Here is a 20,473-nt window from a genome sequence, read left to right as displayed (position 1 = left end):
TACATCATAATTGTGCAAGACACAACTCAAGGCAAAGCCATTCATACTATAGCACCATATTGCGGCCCTGACCAATATAGTCATCTTACATACATTTTAAAACCACTCTCAGCTCACCCCCATACCCCACCACAAACGAAGTAATACAATTCTTAAGTACTACTAAAGATTTCATAAGGATGTGAAACACTGAACAAGCTTCCAGAAAAATCTCTTTTATATACTACTTTAAAAATTGTGAACCATGTAAATACAAACTATTCTAAAACTGATATTCAAAACTGATTTTTAAATTCTTTTTAATCATTTCTTTCTCCCCCAAAGCAATTACTAAGTTACTTATAGTTCTTTGTGTCTATCAACTCCTCAAGCCCTTTAAGCTGTATTGCCTCTTTTCTCCTTTCTTACCATTGTCTCTCTCTCCCCTTTTCTCTCTCCGCTTTTTGTAACTGAAGCAATTTGGATGTCTCTTCTTCCCTCATTCTCTTCTCCATCTACAATTCTGCTCAGCAAAGGCCCTGTAGCTAGCTGGACAAACTTTCCTCATAAGGATGGGGAAATGAGTGGTTGCAATTACTTATAAGGTATTCCTCTCAATCCCACATGCTATTTGCCTTGGATATTTGCATTTACGAATACTGAAAGATGAAAGTAACGTTGTTCATCTCAAACTCTAAGGAAATTAATTTTCAGAAATACCATTTAAACTATCATAAGTAAAACTATAGGACTTTAAAAAACAAAAGTTTGCATAACTAATTTCAATAATAAAAGACCAACGTTAACAAACAGATTTCAAATAATTCTCTTTGAACTCTGGTGAACAGAAATTTTCCTCTCTATGAACACTTCCTTAGGCATACTCCTGGAGACTCTGAGCAACACTAGACTTCTCTCTGCCACTTTGAGCCACAGGGTTTTTGCCTTTTTAGGTATCTTATTGAGGAAAATACCTGCCCCCTTTGGGACCATTCTAAGCTATTCACAAATAAGAGACCTAATTTATTTTATAGGTCTCTAGCCCTGGCAACCAGAAGTCCTACCCTCACCTGGTCTATTTTCTGTGTTATGTTTGGGTTCACTATAATAGATTTACTCAATAGGCTTCCAGAATTATTAGTTTTATAATATCAAAAAAACTTAAAACCCCATAAACATAACAAACGTTCAGCAAAAAAACAGACATTTATACCTTCTTAAAATCTTCAATCAAATATTTATATTAATATTTTAATATCTGCAGAACACATTAAGCACTGAACATCAACTAGCATTAGAAACTAGAACTTCAAAGCATGGTAATAAGATAAATTCACATTACATTAAAATTTAATTATTTTGGCCCTTCTATGCAGTTTTTATGGAGAAAATTCCAAAATATCTAAAGTATTAAACCTTAGGAATTATTTATATCTGATTATCAGTTATAATTTTATATTATCAGTATTCACTCACCTCAATTTATAATCTTTAATATAAATAAAATTACATCACTATGAATTACCTTGTAGCTGTGTACAAGATGTTCAGAATACATACCTCTTGTGCAAGATCTTGAGCATTGGAGATAAGAGGAAATGGAGGACTGGCCTTGTTCATGTGTACTGTCACAGCATTATGTATCTTAAATGCATTCTGGAAATCTTTATTTTGTACAAGTTGTAAGAGCAACGAAATATCCTCCTGGCTCTGAGAATCAACCAAAGTATGTTGGATATGTTTAAGTGAAGAAAACAAGTCTTCCACTTCTAGTAGGAAAAGATAAGGGTAACCAAAAATTAATCCTTTCAGACTTAATTCAACATGTTTTAAGATAAAATTTCTTGAATCAATAACAAATTATTAACAAACACGCATATTTCAAGGGCTGCATTATTGTCATCTCAATGATCACTGAGTAAGACTTTAAAAATTATACAACAGAATAACCTGCCTATTTTAAAAAGGTGTTTTAATTATAAAACTAATGTATGCTTACTGTAACAAAACAATGGTGAGGAACACAGACACGAATAAAGAAAATTACAACCACCCATAATCTTACTTACAAACATCTTTTTAAGAACATCTTAGGGCATTCCTTTTTTCATTTAACAATACATCTGAATTGTTTTCCCACATTACCAATAGTCTTTAAAAACATTATTTATAATGGCTACATGATGTTCTATTACATAGCTACACCATAATTTACATAACTCTTACAATAAACTTATCTGAGATTCTTCTTCTCCAAAATTAATTCCCATAGATAGAGTTTTTAAATTAAAGTCTGACATTAAAGCTCTCTAGGGAGGTTTAACTAATTTACACCCCGTTAGCAATTATTTTCACCAATATTCAATATTTTAAAAATCTGCAATTTCTTTGATTAATAGGGAAGTTGAAGTTAATTCATGTTCAGCAGGCACTTCTTTCATGGCCCATAAAATTCTTATCATTATGTGATTCTCCTAAAATGGTATGGAAAATTGTGATTTTATGTATGTGTGTGAGTGTCCGTATGTGCATGCATACAGAGTACATGCATCTTTCTTGGATATGATGCAAAGCCAGTTACTCAAAGTCTTATTATCACAAAATGGTTATGAAGAACTGACAGTCTCCCCTCTCCCTACCCCAACAAGAGTTGTGTGTGAATATGCTTGGTTATATTCGTTTCAAGTATTTTTCCAATCTATCATTTATCTGTTAATTTCGTTTGTGGTAGCTTTTATTATAGAAGTTTACAACTCGTATTGATCTATCTTTTCCTGCGTAACTCCTTTTGCTACTTTTATAGAATCATTTTTTTTTAATCACCATAACCCTTTTCTCATTCTTCAAAAAAAGTAATTCCTACTGAGATTTTGATCGAAATTAAACCTGTAAATATGTGGGAAAAAAATTCATATTGGAGACTATCTCTGTCTCTTATCATGTTATAATACAGAAAAATCTCCAGCTTTTTGTTAGTTTTCTTTATATAGAGAAAAGCTAATGGTTCTCATATATTTATCTTGTTTCCAACTACTTCATTGGACTCTCTTAGGTTTCTAATAGCTCCTTAATTGATTCTTGATATTTCCCGGTATATTTTCCCTCCCAAATGAAAACAGTTTAGATCTCATTATAAAATACATGCTCAGAAAAAAAATTATTTATATATATATATATATATATATATATATACTCAGTAGTTTAAACTGAAAGCTGATGAGAAAAACAAAACTGTCAGTAAGAATGACCTAACATTCTTAAGAAGCTGTGACCCAGAACTGAAGACTGAGAAATATCCATAATTTAACTACATGTTAATACAATCTCTAAAAGAATAAACAGTAAGAATAAGAAACATCAGAGTCTATCAAATTGAAAGAGGTTACCACAGAATTCCTTAAGAACTCCAAAAGAGATTTAAAGGACTCAACAGTCTTAAAGTATCTTTAAAGCACGACAGAAAAACATTTAAATAACCCCCCCCCCCCAAAAAAAAAGAAAGAAAAAGAATTACAAAGCCAACGAAGCAGGTGAAATAAACTGCAATCTTACAGGGACTATAGAGAATTTCGAGTGGATAGAAGATCTAGGTAATGCCAAGACATATTCAGGGACATGAATTAACTGGATAATGAAATTTTCATTAAAAGATTTGTCTACAGCCTCCCTATCATGGCAATGAGAAAAATCACAAGCTTTAGATCTCATCTTGCAACAAAATAAAAAATGAAAAACCTCAGCCCAGAAGGCAACTATTTCCCTAATGGATCGCTTCAAACCAGGGAGACTTAAATATTTAAAAACTAGGGACAGTGTTTTCAACAATCTCTGCTGTGTACCAAAGCTAAAAACAAGAAATCAGAAAATCAGCTGCAATCCCTCCTTTTTTCTATAACTACTGATACATTTTGTTATAATAGCCTTTCAGACTTAAAATGCTGACACAACCACAAAGATCACATTGTAAAGGCTGTTTTGCAGTCTCATTTTTCCTATTATTCCTTAGGATAAAATTCCTCATCAGATAGCAAAAACATTTAAAATTATGATAATACATATTGCCAAACTGCTCTCCAGATTTTGTATCAAGTCATACTCCTTCCACCAATGACCATGAGTGCCTGTTTTCACAAATCCAAGCCAAATTAACGATTATTATTCTCTTAATTGTGGTGATCTGGTAAAGGAAAGATATATTTTTTAGCCTAGTAGTGAGCTTGAACATATTTTCACAAGATTAATAGCCATCTGCATGTCTTCTTTTGTGCATTTTCTGCTTATCAACTGCTCATATTTTCTACTCTTTTTTTCCCCTTATTAACTACTGGAATTTCAGTGAATATACTTGTCCCTGCAGTCTTAAGTACAACATACCAAACATAATTTCATCTTTTATTCCTATATTAGTATAGTGACTTTTAATCAAGGATATTTGAGAATTCCTAAGGAAAATAGTCGAAGACATGTATGTACTGAGTTTTACTAAAACACATTTAATGAAAATCTCCAGTATGTTCTTCAATGGTATATATATTTTTAAACTGATTATAATGCACTCTTCTAAGAACCAAATACCTAAGGTCATTAATAATAATTACTGTTAATATTATAAGATATGATATGATAAACTTGGGCACTATTAAGGTACTTATACCTCTTTTCTTTTATACAAAATAACCCTTGATTACTATATCAAGTTCTGTATCTGCTCTTCATGGAGAGATTATTTTCCCTTTGGTAACTGTTTACTTTTGTATCCCTTTTCTTCGCAGCATATAATTTCCACACTGAAAATATTTTATTTCAATATAAATAAGAACTAGGGAAAGTGAGACTAATGTAACTAAGAAAGGCTTAATGAGAGATGTAACCTGAGACCAATATATCACCTCGGACAGCCATTAAAGAGTTAAGATATGTGGAAAAACTGGAACACTTATTCACTGCTGGTAGGCATGTGTAATGGTACAGTCACTGTGGAAGGAAGGTAGTTTGGAGATTCCTCAGAAAACTAAAGATTGAGATGCCTTAGAACCTGGCAATACCACTACTCGGTATATGCCCAGAAGAGCAGAAAGCAATGTCATGAACAGACATTTCCACACTCATGTTCACAGCAGCATTATTCACCACTGCCAAAAGATGGAAATAATACAAGTGTCCATCAGCAGGCTAACAGATAAACAAAACGTGGTATATACATACGATGGAATAGCATGTAGCAGCAAGAAGAAATGAAAGTGTGAAGCATATGACAACATGGGTGAAACTTGAGGGCATAATGATGCGTGAAATAACCCAGGCATAAAAGGATAGATATTGCATGATTTCATTAATACTAACCCCTTCAAAAATGTAAACTCAGAGCTTAAAATGTAGGATTAAGGGGACTTAGAGACAGATAGAAACTAAAGAAGGGGAAATGGTTACCTAGTATGTATATACTAGTTAACAAGGTTGAGCTAAAATTATGGAACTATATAGAAGTGATGGTGGTTCACTAGTTGGTTATAAGTAATAGTGCCATACTGAGGATGAATATGATTGAAAGGGGATGTTTAGAGTCATGTACCTCACTAATTAGCACTTCAAATGTAAGTAAGTTCTTGCATGAAGTACTGTAAAGGTATAACACTTATACAAAGAGATAATAATAGAGGGGTATGTGAAAATACTACGTATTGCATGCCAAGTTTTATATTTAAAGGAATACATCACTAGTACCACTATATTACTAAGGGTAAATAATTGGGGGTGGGGGAAGCAAGAGTTAAGAGGACTTTTGGATTTTCTCTTTGGTGTGGGTGTGTCTTTCTGTTATTTTTCTCTTTGGAGCAATGAAAAGTGACTCAAATTGAGAGTGATGATGACTGTACAAGTGAGGATACTGTGAAATGACTATATATTTAGGATAGAATACATGGCATATAAATACATCTCAACAAAACCTGAAGATTCAAAATAAATAAACAGAAAGGGTTAAGTATAGTGAAAATGTGGAGAGAGGTAAACCTATTCAATATTGGTAGAGTAACAGCATGGGGCAGCCCCTCCAGAGGGGAATGTGGTGGATCCACAGGAGGCTAAATACACATCACCATATGATTAGGCAATCCTGTTACTGGGAATATACTCGAAAAAACTGAAAGCAGAGAATAGACATTTCAAATAGACATTTTCACGCTGATGTTTGCGGTGACATTTTTCATTATACCTAATGGATAGGGGTAGCCAAAGGGTACATTGACTGAGAAGCAGAAGGGTGAACTGTGGTAAAAGAGTGAACTGTGGTAAAAGAGATGAATACATATGACAGTATTGTAAAGCTACAGAAAGAAATGAAGTCATGAGGCATGCATCGAGGTGAATGAACCATGAAGATACTATATTGAGCAAAATAAGCCAGAAACAAAAGGAAAATACTGTACGGTCTCTTTTAGAAAGTACAAGAAAATTGGGGCCTAGATTGTAAGCTCTTACACGAGTCATATTTATTACTGAGCTTTAACTGGCATTTCTAAATGCTGAGACGCCATGCTATATGTGTATAACCTGGTATTTTCTTGGAACTTTGGGTACCTGTGTGACAGATAAGACTCAGAGCTGGAGTTTGGTAGGTCTAAAAGTCAGCAGTGCTACACAGAGTAACTGTTGAAGCTCAGAAAGAGATCAGGCTTCAATTAGAAATAAGAAAACTGGGACTAAGGTAAATCAGAATACAGGGTTAAGGATGATATTGTTTGTATTGCAGACCTTTATCTAAACCTAAATTTTCTGTAGCATAAAATCTAACTTAATCTGTCTGGCTAGTTCAGTTAAACAACCTGAACACACGGAACCTAGACTTGGGAATGAAGTCCTGCAATTCTGTATAGCTAGTACACAGATCATTCCAGAGTATGCTGGGCATATAATAAAAAAGTATTGGCATGCCTGGATAGCTCATATAAACAACCCAAACATATGGAACCCAGAATGGGCACAAGGAACTTATAATTCTGTGTACCTTAATGTAATACCCAGATACATCCCAGAGTTGGGTAGGTAGATAATTTAAACATATTGGCAAAGTCCCTTAAGTGACTGTAAAAAAAAAAATACGGAACTATTAAACTTTAACCACTTGGGAAACCCCTGATACTCTCACAAACATCAGGGACTCCAAGTTAATAGGCCTAGCCCTTGATTTTGAGGCTTGTGTTCATCAAATTTATTTCTACAGCAGAGAAGCTAAGCTTACCTGTAATTATGCCTGAAAGCTACCTCCAAAGAACCTCTTTTGTTGCCCAGGTGTGGCCTCTCTCTCTCTAAGCCTAACTCTGCAAGGAAAATCATCACCCTCTCCACTATGTGGGTCACGACTCCCAGAGGTGAGCCTGATCCTGGCACCATGGGATCAACAATGCCTACCTGACCAAAAGGGGGAAAAGAAATGTAACAAAATGAGGTATCAGTGGCTAAGAGATTTCAAACAGAATCAAGAGGTCATGCTTATGTAAGCTTCAGCTAGATATTGTTAAATTGCGATGGTATGCCAAGCCCCAAACAAAAGAATCCCTGTAAACTCTAAAGAATACCTAGGTCTCTGAAACCCTATAGAAGTTTTAGTCACTATATATATTTTCCAGAAACCTAAAACTTCCAGACGGTTCCTAACACAAATAAACTCTGAAACCCAGAGGTAACAGTCTTTCCAAGGGCATCAACCAGGTGCATCTCCCTATCCTATAATGTGGACACCCCCTTTCAACAAGAAGAAGTTAGAATGTTCATTGCCCAAATATCCCTAAAGACAAAGAGAAGGATCAAAGGAGAAGGAGTTGTATCAAAGAGCACAGGACTTAAATGAGTATGAATACTGAATCATACTGATATTTCTTTTTAATCTCCAGTGTCTTAGAGCACCTAGAAGAAAATAACTGAAATGTGGAACTGTAACCCTTACCATACACTGAAATTTGTTCTACAACTACTTGTTACAATGTACCTAGAAATTACCGGGGTTTTTTTTGTTGTTGGTATACATTATTTCACAATAAAAAAATGTTAAAAAAACAAGGGTTAAGACACTGCACAGAAAGGAAACCAGAAAACTTATGGTTAATCCAAAGGGAAAGCAGCCTTGAAGTTCTAAGAAATATGCTCCTTTTGTTATATGGGAACTGGGGTAAGAATACAGGATCCAGAGAAATATTAAAGTTGGTTGATGTATTCACCTTGAGGAGAATGAGGTAAAATTCTAATTTAGAACAAATAGGAAAGGAAAAATAAAATCAATGAAAATGCAACTGTCCTTAACAGAGAGTAACAGAATGTGTGAAAATTCAGACAAAATAAACCCAAAAATGAAACAGATCAGAAACTTCCAGTGTTCTAAAGCCATAAAGACTATCTTGGACAGCTTAAAATCTATAGAAAGAATCCCAGGGTCAAACTGGAAAAGTCTTTCACTCAGTAGGTCAGGGACCAAGATAAGATAACATAGGAAAAGGAAGGCTGTGAAACAGGTAAATGACAAACTGGGTCCCAAAGGATACCTACATTCAAGGGCAAGACTGATTCGAAACAAGTTCTGGGGTGAACGGATAGAATGCTCACCTTCTATGAGGGAGACCGGGCTTTGGTTCCTAGACCATGCACCAAAAAAAAAAAAAAAAGAAAAAGAAAAAGAAGAAACAGGTTCTGAGGGAACCTAATAATCATGCTAACTCTAAAAATGTCAACAAATTAAACTGGGCTTAAAGTTCAATTTTTTTTAGAACCTTAAACTTGTTCCATGTAAAGATTATCCTTTACAATTTCACTCATCTCTCAAGCGTCATTAGTAAAAATTTCTACCAGTGAAATGATCTTTTCCTAGATAAATTATCATTCCTAGGAAATGTCTCCAGACTCATTAAGTTAACCAATGTTGCCAGTCTACACTGAAATCACTTGCACTGAAGTGCAGCTTTTATAATTAGATTATCACCAACCATTATTGAAAAACTACAAATTATTTATTTGGTCTTAACTACATATTAGTCAATGTCATTACTGAAGAGTAAAATATGGAATATTATATTTTTATATGTATTATTTCATTTAATCCTCATCAAAACCTTGAGATACATTCCAATCTTTTTTAAACACTGGGATATAAGTAATTCAGATCAAATCTCTGACAGAGAGAGGTAGAGAATGATTAGGTGACTTCCTAAAGTCACTGACAAAAATGAAACCATTTCTTCAGCCCATAAAAGCAGTGCTTATTCTACCACAACAGCAACAACAAAAACTTTTTTTTTTTTTTTTTTTTGCAGCTCCTTGGGCATGACTACGATTATGTCATTTATCTACATAAACTCTGGAAAAGTTGTACTGAGATGTCTTTTGACCAGTACATCACTAGTACTAACTAAAGAGCTTATGTTCTACCTTCATTACTATGTTTCATTAGGAGGAATTTCCTCTAGTTAACTGTGTTTGTGCATGTTCACACATATAATACATAAACCTGTGTTTTAATTCACCCTCTGAATGCTGCTTTTATAATACTGCATTCTACTTCTGATATTCTAAGTGCCTTCTTACATTAAAATTTTTTTTCTGAGCATTTTTTTTTCCGAGTGGTGCATGGTCAGGGAATCGAACCCAGGTCTCCCACATATAAGGCAAGCATTCTAGCACTGAACCACTTGTGCACCATTTTTCTGAGTATTTTATTTTCATTTTTAACATTTCAACAGAATGCTATGTAATACAATGGAGTTTTTGCAAAATAAGCCAAAAATGCAATTTCTGTAAACATAGAGGTTATATATCTTTTTAAAAAATGCTGTAAGGTATCTTTGATAGTGTTGCACTAACCTGGGTAAGAAAGTAGTAGAGGAAAATTGGTAACTATTATTTAAGTGGAATAAGACATAATTTTCAGATAAATCCCCTAATACTTTTATGACCAACTTAGCTGGGAAAGTTTCCAGACAGCCTTTTTATATAGAAAAGTTGCCTCAAAGTATTCTCATCCTACAGGCTCAAATATGTTTCCATTAAAAATGTTTAATGAATGAGCAGAAAGGATAAAGTTACCACTCAGAAGTCTTAAAAAACCTCTTTAAATATATGTAGCTCGACCAAGAATATAAGAACTAAATCACACGTAGCTGAAATACAAAATGACACAAATTCTCAAGACAAAATTACATAATTACAAATAAATCCATCAATTTGAAGAACAAAAACGATGGTGCCTCTGTCCTATAATAAATAGTCTTGAGGACATATATCAGGCAATAAATTAGAGGGTGATATCTACCAAATTACAAAAAGTGAAATGCATGTACTGTTTTAAATCACTTATTTATTGAATGGAATTCTGAAGAAGGGTCTTTCCTTTCAAGTATGATGATATAATGAATAATTATTGGTAGTATCAATTCAGTGATTCTCATTTTTTGGTATATTCTCATTCATACTTAATATTTAAATTTCCACAGGAAAATTTTGTTTAAAAATTCTTAACTTCAAAGGTTAGAATATTTGATTGTAGGTAAAAGAAAAACACTTTGTTACTATATGATACATCTTTAATAGCACTTCACAAATATTATTCATGTACAGTTGGTTTTCTATACACAGAAATGCTCCATTCTTTAATGAAGCAATTAGGTTATATCTGTTATTAAAAAAACAAAAAATAAATCTTCAATAATTTGCACAATGCAGAGAGATTTTTTAAATTAAAATCCAATCAGGAGGCTACTCTGAAGGTTGTTCTTACGCAAGCTGCAGGTAGACCTTGCTACCTATCATAACCGGCCAACTCCCAACCAGGACCATTCCAGCCAATCCTAAAGAACATCTAGGGCAATACGTAAGATTCCACAAGGGTTTCATGAACTAGAGCAACCTTCCAGAAACCTACAACCTCCAGATGAGTCCCTGGTCCAGATAAAGCCCTGAAACCTCTCCAGAATATCAGACAGTTCCATCTTCCTACCCCATATTACTGACAGACCCTTCCCATATGAAAAATTTAGAACTGCCATAGCCCAAACACCCCTAAAGAGAGGGATGGAAAGATCAAAGGTAATGGTGGAGTTATACAGAGACAATAGGATTTAACAAATGAATATGAATGCTGAATCATTAAACTGGTAATGACTAATCTCTTTTAGTCTCCAGTATTTCAGAGTAGCTAGAAGTAGAAACCTAAAATTGTGAAATTGTAACCCATGTCAAAATCTGAAATATGTTCTACAGCTAACTGTGGTGCTGTGCTTGGAAATTTATAGCTTTTTTGTACATGTGCTATTTCTCACAAAAAAGGAAGGAAAAAAAGGCGACTGTGATGATAAAAAAAATATTTAAGCCCTCTAGCCTCCTATATTCTGGAGCAGCTAGAAGGAAAAATATGAGAGGATCCCATATGGTAGCCCACCTGGGATCTGTCCTGTAACTACTTGTTGAAGAGTGCTTTGAAAACTATTGCTTTTTTATTTCTTTGCTTTGTATATATGCTATACTTTATAATAAAAAAAGTTAAAAAAAAAAAAAAAAGAATACCCAAAACATCCCATTGAAAAAAATCCAATCAGGGCGGTATGATGGTGGCTCAGTGGGCAGAATTCTCTCCTGCCATGCTGGAGACCTGGGTTCGATTCCTAGTGTCTGCCCATGGGGAAAAAAAAAAAAGGGAAAAAACCCAATCAGATACAAATAAATTAGTCCTGGAAAATATGTACCCTCTTCTGTAACAAAAGATGAGGGCACACAAAATACACAGAGAGAGAGACAACAGAAAAAGGAGACAATAGAGATTCGCCATACACAGAGATCACAGGCCTTCCTTCCCTCACATACACAGAGAGAAAATAAACACAAGAAGAAAGATCTACATGGACAGAGAAATAGAGAACCACAGGACTAGAGAATACAGGTGGGCAGCGGACAAGGGAGTACTGAGGCAGAGAGGTACACAGAAGTAGGCAGGATAGATGGAGAACAGAGATGGAGACACTCTGAAGAGGGAAAAGCAAGGGCAAGCAATAGCAAACCTTGCTTTGGTAATACATTCTAGTCTGTAACAACTTCCCCACCAGGAAGTTCTTTTTATCTAGTCTATATTCTTTGTCCTGCAGTTTAATCTATTTCTTCATATTAGATTTTTCAGTGGAATTGTGTTTTAAGTTTCTATCATCTTCTCTAATATTTCATTTAACACTTATTAATGCTAAAAGATGTGATGAGATCTAAAAGAATAACCTAAGAATAATAATTTATATTTGGTTTTGGGATACAGTTATTCAGATAAATACATATTCAAACCTAAGTCCACAAATCTACCCTCTGAACTCACTCTCTCCTCTACCCTTGCCTTGTCTTGGCAGACTAAAATGTAAAAAGAATGTAAAACAGGCAAGAAAGAAACTACCTAGAGTTACTGTATTTGAAAATCCTATCTTCAAACATTCTTTTAGCCTTAACCTGTAAGACCTCTGGGCAACCATAAGGGAGAATTTTTTACTGTAAGAGTAAACATTAAAATTATCCAAGGAAGTTAAGGAATCTTCATCTCTGTAGTTCTTTCAAAGCAATGGCAATAACCATTTACCCTAGATTAGCTTCGTTTATGTTTACTTAATACACTCAATTACCCCAGATGAAAGATGAGTTTCTAGAGATCTGTTCCAGAGTCAAGATTCTTCCATTTCATTTCTTAAGTAATCCTAATTATTTTTTAAAGTATCCTCAAATTCTAGATTCTGACCAACTTTATGACTTTTTTCTGAAACTTCTAATACTTCTTTTGCTCTAAACTGTACAGTCAAATGCAGTATTCCAAATGAGAAATGTAATATTTTTGAATATGAGGAATTATCACTTTTCAGTTATTTACGGCTAGCTCAAACTTAGAAAGTTCGTTCAAGAAATCTTTGCTTAAAGATTATCATTTTTTTTCTTTCTTTTTAAATTTAAGAACATAAAAGTTCAATCTTTGAACTTTGGCTTTCAGCAAATTGGGTCAAACTGAATTTATTAAAAATAATCAGAAGCTTATGAAAGATCCTAAATAGTAATTAGTCATAAAAAATTGTGTTAACCAACTAAAAGTATATAACAGACAATTATATAAGCAAATATAGATGAGACAGCACAGTAAAAATCTTACCTTGAAATATAAGACAATGAAAAACTGTCATTGAAGTGACAACTATTCAATAAAATGGAAAAGTTATATGATTTTTCTCTAGCCAAAAACTAAAGGGAGATTGCAAAGAAAGGAAAAATTACCTAAGTACAGTGTCAGAATATCTGGTTTCTAGTGATAGTTTCAGCATTTATTAGCTGTGCTGTGTATCAGTGGTCAAGCTCACCTCAAGCCTTTTACTAAAATAAGGCTTGGCTACGACAATATTTCTCTTTTTTGTCAGCAATTCATTAAAAAAAATATATGATCTATTTCCCAACCCAGCATACAGAGACCTATTTGAAACAAAAAATTTATGGATCTTTATAATGTGCAACACAGTTTTTAAAAGTTTTTCTATTCCTTCCTAGTTCACAAAAAATTACTGGTTGATAATGATAGCTAAAACAAAAATAACAGATAATAATTTACGGAGAGGATATGGAGAAAATGGAACTCTCATATATTGCTAGGGGAATGTAAAATGGTACAATTGCTGTGGAAATAGTATGGCAGTGGAAAATAGTACGGCAATTTTCAATAAGTTAAACACAGAATTAGCACATGAAGTCACCAATTCTGCCCCTAGGTACATATCCAAAAGAATGGTAAATGGTATTCAAAGAAAAGCAGATGTTCATAGCAGCACTATTCACAACAGCCAAAATGCAGAAACTACCAAAATGTTCATCAACTGATAATAAACAAAATGTGGCAAATGTATACCATGTAATATTATTGAGCCATAAAAAGGAATGAAGTACTGATCGAGACTACAACATGGATTAACCTTGAAAATATTATGCTAAGCCAGTCACAAAAGACCAAAAAGTACAAATAAAAAGTACTTAAACTCAGTTCTGACTCCAACATCCCTGTTCTTTTCATTATGCCATGATGTCATGCACTTCTAAAAATGTGATGTGGAAAAGTTAAAAAGCTCAGTATTAGTGAACAGGTGGAATGGAGTTTTGATCCAATGTGTCTTAGTTATTCAAAGACTGAATGACGTTGCAGTTAATTACTTTTCAGTAGGTTTATGCATATTTAAAAACCAAAAATTACATGACTATATATATTCTGATGAATTTTTAACCTTTAAGTTAGCTCTAATTTTAGCAATTTGAACAAATCAGAAAATTTTCAAGTTGTCCCACACTTTAAATATTAAACCTAGTATTAACAGTTTCAGGAGAAAAAAAAAGCCACTGAAAGAATAACTAATAAAAGTTTGTTTGGAAATTATCTATAGCAGTTGAGTAAATATTTGATAGCTAAAATAACTAACCTCTCAGAAGTGTGTTGAGCTAAAACTCAAGTCTTTTAAGAATTGGAATCTGTTTATTGGTTTAAAGAAAAACTTTATTTTAAAAGTCACCTTGAAAAGAGTTTATACCGATTAGGCAAAACTCCAGTATATTCCATATCAATCAAATATCAGTTCATGTTACAGAGAAATGTGGAAGAGATCATTTACTTTAAAATGTCAAATGCAGGAATACTCTTCAGACTGAATAACCAGAGGATATCTGGCAAAAAATATAAATATACTAATCAAGACTGAAACATGCTATTATAAATATCATGAAAATGTTTCATTCTTTTTGTTTTGTTTGATTCATCTCAGTTTCCTTCCCTTTGGTCTATCTTTTTTTTTTCTTTTCTTTACACTAATAGCTTCTGGTATAGATTAGAAAGCTTAGTCATGAATTTCAAAAGTCTCCTTATTAATCACAAAACCTAGTTCACTGTGGGTGTGAGTTGGTGTGTAAGCATGTGTGCACTCATGCTAGGTCTATACAAAGATAAAACAATCATATATGATAGGTGGCAGCCTTCCTTAGTTTATTTAGTTAAATAGTCTATTATATTTACCTTTCCACTTTCCTGTACCAAAATTATTCAGCTGTGAATATGAAAATAAACAAAAACAGTGAAATCCATAACCTAGATATGTGAAAATTATTCTACTCTACGTCTTCTCCCTCTAACTTGCATTCTGTTCTTTTCTCAGGATTTCTCTCATAACGTTGGTAGTCTGTTTTTCTTATGAAAGAGATTTTAAAGATGACTGACTGCCTCCTAAACAAGAAAATTCAGTTCATCCGTTCTGAATATTTTCTATCAATTCCATCCCTATAAGTTATTACTACACAGTGCCAAATTTACAAATACTTTCATTAAAATCTACCAGCCAATTAAAATATATAACCTTCCCAAACATACTTTCAATTCTTAAGAGAACTTTGTCTACTCACGGATAAACAAAGATGTATCATTTGGAAACTGAAGGTTTCCTCTCAAAGAAATAAATCAGAAGCCTTATCCCTTCCTCACTTAAAACACGGCTGCTGCTTCTTCGGGCTGTAAGAAAAGCTGAGAAGTTGTCTCCTGTCATGTGTGTATTAATCAAAATACTAGCAGGAAGACACTTAGCTTCAGGGGAGTACTTCTGTTAAGAGTCTGATGCGTTAGCAAATTATAAACCAGAAAAAATGTTCATTACAAAGCTATTTCACTTCATTTTAAAATGAAAATTTAAAACCAAATATATCCAAAAACTGAGGCTACAACTGACCAGAACAACTTATAACCTGTTATAAGTTTCATGTTTCCTACAAGTAACAGACCTTTGTGTTGAATGTATTTATAATAAATCTACCACTTACATTCTCAAAATATTAAATCTTCTCCCATCCAAGAAAGACATCAACTAAAAATACCACATTTAACATTAAACTCAAATAAATAAAAACAGCCTTAATTTTAAGGATCACAATTTTTTGAAAACCAGAGTAGATTGCCTGTTAAAAGAAAATATAACTATTCTTTAATCTACACTTATACAAACATTAGTCAAGGAACATACAAACAGTGATAAGAAAAGCAAAAAAACTTATAAGCATTGTTCTCCAACTTTCTGTGCTTAAGCAAAAAAAGAAAAAAAATCACTAATTTCCACTACATGAACCTGGCTTAAACCATAATTTTGTTTATTTACTGTGATTACAAAATATTACCTATTAGATAAACATTTAAGCATGATTTAGATAAAGCAAATGAACAAATACATTAATCTTCAATTTAAACACAGAAATAGAAGAATCAATCCCAGCTTGGGCTGAATACATTAGAGTGTAAACTTTCTCCTAGTCACAGAACTATTAACAGAAATTTTTTTTAAATAATGGAATGATGGGACATGAGGGCCAATAAAAGGCAAACAGGAATGACATAAAACAAGATGGAAGTATCTCTCTTTTCACGTCCAAAAGAAGTAAACTACAAAATATCCCATTCCCCACATAGGACATGACTCCCAGGGGTGTAATTCTCCCTGGCAACATGGGACATGACTCCTGGCCCTGGCATCATGGGGTTGAGAAAGACTTCCTGAGCAAAAGAGGGAAGAGGAATGAAACAAAAAGTTTCAGTGGCTGAAATGAGTTGAGAGGTCATTCTGCAGGTTTTTCTTATGTAGTATACAGATATCCCTTTTCAGTTTTGGGTATATTGGAGTAGCTAGAGAGAAATACTTGAAATTATAATCCAATAGCCTTGATTCTTTAAGTTGAGCTTTTAAAGTGTGACCATGTGACTATGAAAACTTTGCGACTGACACAAGGTTTGGAGTAAAGAAAATGTCCAGAAATCTACTGTGATGATAAATGCACAGTATGATGATACTATGAACCACTTATTGTACAATTTGGATGATTACATGGTATGTGAATATATCTCAATAAAATCACATAAAAAAAAATCTTCATTTGAGTAAGCCCAGTTTTTAAGGGAACACAAATTAACATACAAAACAGCATTTCTCAAACTGAGTTTCAGTAACTCCTAACACCAGTACAGTGAGCAGTCTTGTGCATGTGAAGGAATGAGGAGTGGTACATGTGCATTAGACATCAACTTCTTCCGGAGTCATGTAAGTCATTAAACACTTATTTAAACCAGTATTCTCAAAAATATTTTTTTATTTGCTTACAGAACTTTCTGGTTTGTATCTATTAATATTTCATCGAATTAATCCTCCCACTCACACCCCACCCCTAGAACAGAATTTGGGAATAGATAGTATAGTGAATTTTGGGCCATATCCTATAGATGTCAACACGACAGTACTAGTCCCTCTTCTTGATGGTTACTGATTAAAGAAATAAGTTGATTTAAAGCTACAGATATTACTTTTACTACATTTTAGAAACTTTAGGAAATCAGAAACTCAAAATATGAAAATGCTTTTCAGCAGATAGAGAATTTTGTGAATTTGTTATAAAAGGTGAGTTTCAAGCCTCTAAATGTTAGATCAGATGTAGAAAATTTTAATTCAAAGATTACAACAAAAAAGATTTTACTTACAGTGACTGAACATTTAAGCCACATGCTTTTAGATCTACTTGGCTCATAGTAAACAAGAATGGTCTTTCCAAGAAAAGAACTCATCTTGGTTTGGAAATCTTGGTTTGGAAAAGAACTCATCTTGGTTTGCCTTTACTTTACATACTCTTACACCTCTCTTCCTCCCCAAACACACTTATGTTAAGGCATAAACTAGGCAAAACAGTTTCTATTATTCTGCTGTTTTTACTTACCTAATATTTTCACAGCATAATGAGGACTTTCTAAGACAATTACTTCCTCTGTATCAAATATAGGGTTGTCTATTCCAGTCTTTGGAGGAATCTGGGCTAGTTTCTTAAGTCTCATAGAAGAATTAAGGTCAAGTTCTTGCTTTTTCCCTTCTTCCTCTCGCCTACGCCTCATGTCTTCCTGTTGTTGCCGAATACGCTCCAATTGTGTACTTCGACGTACGGGCATCAGCCTGGTGCCCAAATCTCCCGGGCAGTCAACAGCCATCTCTCGGTGCTTCTGATGTTCCTCTGGTGATGCAAGATCAACATTTTTTACTTCGCTGTCTGATTCCTCTGTAACATGCCCATTCATATGGGATGTTGTCATGGTTATTTATAAAAAAAACTATACCACTTTTTATAAATTACTTTTCCTATAAAGCCAATTCTCTTGATTCTGTAGTATAAAATCCATGTTACTTCAAAAAGAAAAAAGAAAAAAAAACTTCTCACATCACATAATAATGCTATGAACAAGTATCCATGAAGGAAATCTAAGGGGAAAGATGGGGGGGGGGGGGAGAAAAGCATAAGAGTTACAATACAAAAGCAAATTTTACACAGCCCATTTCTCATCTCTACACAATACAAAAAAAAATTTAAGTATACATTTACTTTGCTATATAGACTAAGTACTTTCATATTACAGATAATCCTAAAAAAATTAAAGTGCTCCTCCAAAAGTTGCTCCTTGCCCCAAGAACTTGGAAGCATAACTGTTTAATTTTAAAGCTCAGGAAAATGACACATTGAAGAAGCAATTCACTTAAGAAAGTTTAGTAAAGCAGCAAAGAAAGTTTTGGGTATCAGACTGATAGAGAATAGGCTGCTCAAAGTATAAAAAAGTTTTAGTCATTTTATTATAGTTGTCTCAACACACAATTTTATACTCAATACATATGGGATTGACATAAATTCCTAGTTAACTGCTAAAGAAATTAATGAAAACCAACAGACGTGGCACAGCAAGCCATGCTATGGTGCCTCACGTGACATAAAGACAGTATTGTGGGGGGCAATTCATCTTCAGGAGTTTATGAGATGTAGAAGATACCCAACAAACAAAAATTTTAACATCTAAGGTATTGACAGAATGAAGCTAAATTATGTGGAAAAAAAAGACTATTTGGGTTATCAAGTATCCTAATCAGTCGTATTAAAAAATGGGATTAACTCTTTTAGAGGGTTGATTCAGATTTTTAAAAGTCAACTATATAGGAAAAGAAAAAAAAGAGAAGGAGGGGTAAAATAGAGAAGACAGGATTTAACAAATGAATATGACTGCTGAATCAATATATTGGTATTTCTTTTGGTCTCCAGTATCTTGGCAGCTAGAAGAAAAAAATGAGAAATAATGGATCTGTAACCCATATCAAACTTTAAAATATTCTGTATAATTACTTGTTAAAAATGTACTTGAAAATTTATTGCTTTTTTGTATATATGTTATTTTTGCACAATAAAAAAAGTTTAAAAAAAGTCAACTATATAGGAAAAAGAAGATATTAGTCTTGGGGGCAAGAAATCTGAATTTTAAGTCTGGCTCTGCCAGTTCATTTATTATAACTTGAGATCAGTCTCTTATTCTCTCTGAATCTCACATTTCTCAATTAGAAAATTTATTCATAGAACTGTCTGAGTTTTAAATCAGATAAGGTATGCAAGTTTTAAAACTAAAATATATATACAATAAAATATATATACATTACTTTTTAGTATTAATTTGATTCTCTTATAAAAATCTTTCAATATATTTTAAACATGAAAAATATTTTACTGGATGATACTGGCTGTTCATTCATCCATTTCTCAGTAAAAAAATAGGCAGATTGTTTATATACGGGTAAACCCACATATTAAATCTAATTAGTCTCCTTTCATTCAAGACTTTAAAAATATTTACAATAATAAACCTACTTCCTCCTTGAATCGCGCATCACTTCAGCAAACAAGTTGGTTAGGACACAATGCCAACTAAACAAAAGTTGGTTTTTCAAACATTGCTAATGCAAGACTACTAGGAAAAGACTAAGCCAGGAAAATGGATGCAAATTATACGATCCACTAGAATTACATTTGCATTCTAAAATTGCAATGTAAAATTACATTGTGGAATTTACTTGATTCTCCTGACTTCCATCCAGATTTTAGCTTTTCTGTTTTAAAACCTTTGTGATCTGTCTACAAATATTTATTTATCAGAAAGTTGCTTCGATAGATGGCTATTTATTTCAGGAAATTCTTAAGTTTTATATTTTGATTATATGTAAATGCAAATTCAGCTTCTTTAATGTTTTCATTACAAGCAAGCAGAAATTTGCGAAGGAGTTACTTTAGTGCTATGCTTAATTTTAATTTAAAAAATCTAGGAGTGTACATACTTCCATAAAATTAAAACTCTCAACCTTCTCTATTTACAACATTTACTGGATATTAAAGTAATAGTTTATAATGAATAATGTATTTTTTACTTAGTTTGTATTTTAGTCCACAAAAATCATGTACCTGAAATTAAAACTCTAAGCTTTAATACATAAGACTGTGTCCATATATTCACTATGCTAGATAATGAGGTAAATTACAGATTATGCAAAACTAAGCCAGGTGATCTGTGTTAGGGTTTTCAGGCTTGTCTATGTGAATCTAGTCTTTTCCTCCTCCCCAAAAATATTTGACCTGATAT

At 33.2% G+C, this 20,473-nt stretch overlaps 1 protein-coding gene across 3 annotated transcripts in view; it reads right to left on the bottom strand.

Moving 5' to 3' along the window:
* PALS1 (protein associated with LIN7 1, MAGUK p55 family member) overlaps positions 1 to 20,473 on the bottom strand; it is a 156,831-nt gene that overhangs the window by 94,500 nt on the left and 41,858 nt on the right. For 2 of the 3 annotated variants that reach the window (XM_077122769.1, XM_077122770.1), the window contains 2 exons: positions 17,752 to 18,284; positions 1,540 to 1,748 (listed from right to left, as the gene is read on the bottom strand). In XM_077122769.1, coding sequence (XP_076978884.1) covers positions 1,540 to 1,748; positions 17,752 to 18,118 — 576 coding nt within the window. In that variant the 5' untranslated portion in view covers positions 18,119 to 18,284. The remainder of the gene's footprint in view (positions 1 to 1,539; positions 1,749 to 17,751; positions 18,285 to 20,473) is intronic. The other variant, XM_077122771.1, reaches the window with a different exon arrangement.

The sequence above is a fragment of the Tamandua tetradactyla genome, chromosome 12 (genome assembly GCF_023851605.1).
Source record: "Tamandua tetradactyla isolate mTamTet1 chromosome 12, mTamTet1.pri, whole genome shotgun sequence".
NCBI classification, from domain to species: Eukaryota; Metazoa; Chordata; class Mammalia; order Pilosa; family Myrmecophagidae; genus Tamandua; species Tamandua tetradactyla.
The sequence above is the reverse complement of the archived record's forward strand: the minus strand, read 5'-3'. Positions and strand labels throughout refer to the sequence as shown.